The sequence below is a fragment of the Bremia lactucae genome, linkage group LG13, assembly GCF_004359215.1.
Source record: "Bremia lactucae strain SF5 linkage group LG13, whole genome shotgun sequence".
Classification (NCBI taxonomy): domain Eukaryota; phylum Oomycota; class Peronosporomycetes; order Peronosporales; family Peronosporaceae; genus Bremia; species Bremia lactucae.
In genome coordinates, this window is record NC_090622.1 from 1,384,849 (window position 1) to 1,389,671 (window position 4,823).

A 4,823-nucleotide genomic window follows, 5' to 3' on the forward strand; every position below is an offset into this window, starting at 1 on the left:
CAAAGAATTGCTAAATCAATAAAGAGACTATTTGCATAAAGCTCCACTTGAAATGCCTTCATATCTTGGTTTCAAATGAAAGAATGCATCAGTAGTTTGGCTTTCTCCCTTAACTCACCTTCCTTGTATGCTAATTTACGAGTCTTTGTTCAACGATTGAAGCGTGGCGGGTTCGCTAAAGAGCTTCAAGTGAAGAACATTGGCACGTGAAAAGACTCAAGTTGACACATTCATCCTTGTAATGATATCTGCAGTACTTCTATTAAAAGCCTTCGAATAACTTTTTTCATAAAGTATGCCCACTGGTCAATCAAAAGAGAACGTGTCAGCGGCCGACCAGTCCACAGCATGAATAGCAGGAAGTGATCGTCCAAGCGAGACTCGGGTTGGCTTATTGCGACGAAATCTTGTCGTATTCTTGGAACGTTTGCCGGAGCCCTTATTCGTGGGGTATTCCTGCTTTAAAAAGTGCGTGACCGTTCGCCACGTGACGTTTACAACTGTGTTTTCAAAGAGCCAAATCCATGACCTACCTCTTGATGAATTGAGACTTTGCTGGCGCGTTGAATGGAACGATTTCTAGTTGCCTCCTTGGTCACTGCGAGTTCATCATCACAGCCAACTGGAGACTCGAGAGGGTCTTTGCTTGACACTTTACTGGTAGACGTGCAAGCTGGATTTTCGTAATTGTCGATGATAGAGAGGGTTCCTTCTGGAGTAACATGTGCAGCAATTGTCTTTCCCGTCTTTTGTGCGCGCTTGCGTCTCTTAAGTCGAGGTTCGCGGGCTCCCTTCGTGTGCTGTGGAAGAGAGATACGAGCAGGTTTGACCTCTCTTGGTGAGGTCTCTTGTCTCGTAGAGGCTATTTCTGGAATCTCTTTGTGACTTTGAAATGACTCGTCCATTAAATTCATTCTAGGTGCAAGTTGACGTCGAACAGCGCTTTTTACTTGGTTCGATACTGTTCGTGTCAAGTTCGGCTTTGTCAAGCAATTTGCCGCAAATACATTCGGTAAGAAGCGCAGAATAAGCTTTTCATTGTACTACATGAGATTGAGCGTAATGATACTGACCTTGTGAACCTCAGGATTGTTTTCGCTTTTGCTGTCTTCAGACATACGAGCCTCTTTCAACTCATACGTGTGATCCATCGCAAGCCTCAATGGCGTCATCTCGTTTTTTTTACTTGTCAGTGGAGGCGTGGGCGTTGCTCTCTTCTCCGTCTTCTTCTTTAATTTCTTCACAAGTGCGTCGTACAATGCACCCTAAAAAAGACAATGGTGGTAAATCAAATACGACTGAAGTGGCACTTTGATGCATTACAAATCAATAAGCAATATACTTTCTGTTTCATGATTTTGTCATAATCCTTGCGTGTGTCGGCTGCCAAACCTTTGTATTTTTCATTAAGCTGTATGGTTTTACACAGCAATTATTAAAAAGACGGATTTTTATGCATGCAAATTGACTGTGTCAAAACTTACCTCTAACGTCTGACGAGCAACCGATTTATTCACTTCGTCTGTGGAGTTTCTTACCCAGCCATCAATCTATGTAAAAAAACTTGTGAAATCGGGTTAATTGACGGTCCTTCGTAAGTGTAAAGCGTACCTCCTTGCTTATTTGTTCTATAAGGCCGTCTGCGGCGTCGACGGCAAACGAGCTCAAAAAGTTGTCGCGAATTTCGTTTACGTGATTGGTTACGGCAATTTCGGCCATTGCAAGTTTGCTTTGCATTGGCTTGCAAAGATCGTTCTGCGTGTCCTGGATCTCGGACTCTAAGGCTGCGCAAGACGAACGCAATTCCATAACTTCTCTCTCGTGTGCAGCGCTCTGTTGTTGTATTTGGTCCCCGCGACGTTGCTCTTCCTCCAGCATGAATTGCCCACTTTGTACTTCAACATCAATACGCTCCTTGAAAGCGACAACTTTTGCCATTTCGTCTTGCATTGCCTTAATTTTTGCTTGCCATTCGTGGCAAACTTTATTTCGTTGAGCTACTCGTTTTCTCACAGCCGCCACCTTTTTATTTCTGGCGCTGATAGCTCGTTCCGTTACCTTTAATGTTTTCCTACCATCTTTGATCTCTTGATCTAAAGAACGCATTGCCTTACTGTGTTCTTCACAAAATGCTCGAAAAGCTGACGACATTCATCGTTAGTTTGCGTTGCAATCATATCCCGAACAGTGCGGTACCAGATTCGTCAGCAGCGTAGGCTTTACTAGCTTCGCATTGTTCATTCTTCAGGTGAAAGCGGTGGCGTTCCAGCCACGATAACCGCTCTTCTTTTGCCTGTACAAAGGTTTATATAAGCGAGAAAAGTGTTGTCTTCATCTTCAATTCGGTACCTTTATATTTGATTGAGTTATTGCCATTAGGTCCTTTTCTTGCTTCCGCCGTAAAGTCAGCTCACGCTTATAATATTTCACACTCGTCGCATTTTCCTATTGCTCAAGAAAGCTCATAGTAAGTACTGCAAGACAAGCATTAGATCAAGAATTCAAACGAACATTTAGTTGCTGCAGGTGTATTTGCAACTCTGTTGCTGCCTGTAAAACTTCTTGATCGGCCAGACAGGTCGCCTTGACAGTAAAAAGAAGCAATACATTCTTAATCCAGCAGCTTTAAAAGCTAGTGCCTCGCTTCTATCGCACCCCATCACTTCCAAGAAGTTTCTCAAGATCTCGCTGTTTACTGCACATACGTATTTAATTCTGAATACTGGATGGAGCCATGTAGCTATTCCGACCTTGTAGCATATTCATTTTCAATTGCAAGTTGACGTAGCTCTTCATGGGCCATGTGTTCACAATTCTGCCATATCTGCTTCGTTATCAACCAAAGCTAAGAGTGAGGCACTCCTCCAAGCTGAAAATTAGGATATTTTTTATGACGCACCTTCTGGAAATCCTCGACTTCCGTTTTGCTGGCTTTCAATGCAGCTTCAAAGTTTATCAAGATTGTCGCTTGCTGTTGAGCATGTTGGCTGACTGAACGGAGGTATTGGTCTTTATCGGTGAGCTCATTCTGAGTACTCTAGCTCGTTTTCAGCAGCCAGTGATAATGCAGTCATTAGAGCGACGATATTGAAATCAAGCTTATAGTACTGCTGTACCGCATAATTCCACTGAATTGAGCGGATGTCTTCGCGCACGAGAAGGAGCGTGCATTGAGCTACATATAGGAGAACATTGATCCCGCGTCAGCATTGGGAGCTTGTTTTCTTTTTTAGCGCTTCTACCTTCGCTGAGTTGTTCCGCTTTCGTGTACAGAGTTCTCTTGTCTCGGGAAGTCTGCTCTTCAAGTGCCATGCATCGTTGCTCTAGCCCAGTACGCTTGTCCACCAGTGCAATTAAAACACTATTCAGCAAATGACATTTTTCAGCTGTAGCTTCCAGCTCGTTTGTTCCTTGAGCTTTGTAGCGTCCTTGTTGAATTTCTTCACGTTGCGCTTGATAAGTCTCCAGCCGCGTTCGAAGCAGTCCCAGTTTCTCTCGCTGTAGGCGATTCCTCTCTCTATAAGTAGCAGATTGCCCTTCAAGTTTAGGCAACTTTACGTGCACGGTAGCCTTTTTTGGATTACGTACTGGAGCTGGCCATTCGCCGTGAGCAGATATTCGTGGCTTTCTCGCAAAGCGCCGAGCATCTCGTTGCGCTGATGAAATACCTGTTCCAATTTCGTCGCTTCCATCTGCAAACCCTTCTCCCTTTTCGCCACGCTATTCGCACACATTTCACCTTGTTAACGCCAACCAGGCTAACGTTGCTTATTCTCATGCCACGTACAGACCCAGCGACATCGGAAGAAGCGTCTTGGCGCCTTGCGATAATGAATCGTCCTTCATGGCGGGTTGTTAGATCCAGCTTTATCGGACGAAATTGCGAATGCAGTTTTCAAGTGCGGACTCGGAGTGATGGTCACTTCAACATTCTTTCGTATGTACAGATTAACAAAATATCGCCTTTTAGCTTCAAAATACTACTAATTAACGCTTTTGTTAAAAACTTGACAATATGGATTAAGCAAAGCTCATCGATGAATAATAACAAGTTATCGTGTCCGTTTAGTAAGAGTCTTGCGGACTTGATCAAGCGATCTCAATAAAGGATCAGGGGGACTTCAGCCTAAAACAGGCGTTCGTCCACCAAGACGACAGAAGCTAGAGGTCCAGATCCAACGGACCTTTGTTTTTTGTTGAGAGTGAAAAATCTCGCTCTTCAAATTACAAGCAATTGCAAGGGTGGAACCGCTGCCGAAAAACAAGCCACTACGCCTATAATGTAGTGCCCCAAGCCCAGTGCCAAGAAACATGAGCGAAATAATTGACACCTCGCTAAAAATAGTGGAAGACGCGGGTTCGACGCGATTGCGAACCATAACTGTAACGGGGCACTGCGACTTGTACTGTTTCAGTACAAGTCCACTTCACACTGCTTCAGATGTGAGTGGTGCCTCTCGTTAAGTAACGTACACTGTACGTATAGAGGAAGACTTCTCTTAAGGCAAGTTAGCTTAAGAGTGTAAAATGAAAACTGTATTAATATAGTTAAGTGTCTTGTTAATGTATCTTTGTAAATGTTGTCTTAACTATAAACTAATACTGAACATGTAAATGAATTCTTATCTATCTTATCTCGTAACTCTCTTTGATTACTTCTACAGCTGATTAGTCTGCGGAATAAATAGACATAATGGTCTATACCTTTTTATGGATAAGAATTGAGGAAATTACTATTTAAAGTAATTCCCTCCAAATATTATCTATCTTTTGGATAATATTAATTAACAAACAACCTTTTAGTGTTAATTTCATGTAACGAT

At 43.0% G+C, this 4,823-nt stretch overlaps 2 protein-coding genes across 2 annotated transcripts; both read right to left on the reverse strand.

The window, feature by feature from the left end:
- Window positions 1-239: 239 nt before the first annotated feature.
- Window positions 240-2,151, reverse strand: CCR75_007714 (uncharacterized protein; the record flags this gene model as incomplete). Its single annotated transcript, XM_067965772.1, has 6 exons — window positions 240-456; window positions 534-1,043; window positions 1,074-1,265; window positions 1,343-1,411; window positions 1,485-1,550; window positions 1,612-2,151. 6 exons carry the CDS (start codon window positions 2,149-2,151, stop codon window positions 307-309), a joined length of 1,527 nt encoding a protein of 508 aa, XP_067818920.1. The 3' UTR covers window positions 240-306.
- A 22-nt stretch (window positions 2,152-2,173) lies between these two features.
- On the reverse strand, window positions 2,174-3,846 carry CCR75_007715 (uncharacterized protein; the record flags this gene model as incomplete). The annotated part of the gene is made up of 9 exons (XM_067965773.1): window positions 2,174-2,293; window positions 2,512-2,583; window positions 2,656-2,695; window positions 2,751-2,824; window positions 2,900-3,037; window positions 3,117-3,175; window positions 3,243-3,517; window positions 3,589-3,720; window positions 3,788-3,846. The coding sequence occupies 9 exons, from the start codon at window positions 3,844-3,846 to the stop codon at window positions 2,174-2,176; spliced, it is 969 nt and encodes a 322-aa protein (XP_067818921.1).
- Window positions 3,847-4,823: the final 977 nt, after the last annotated feature.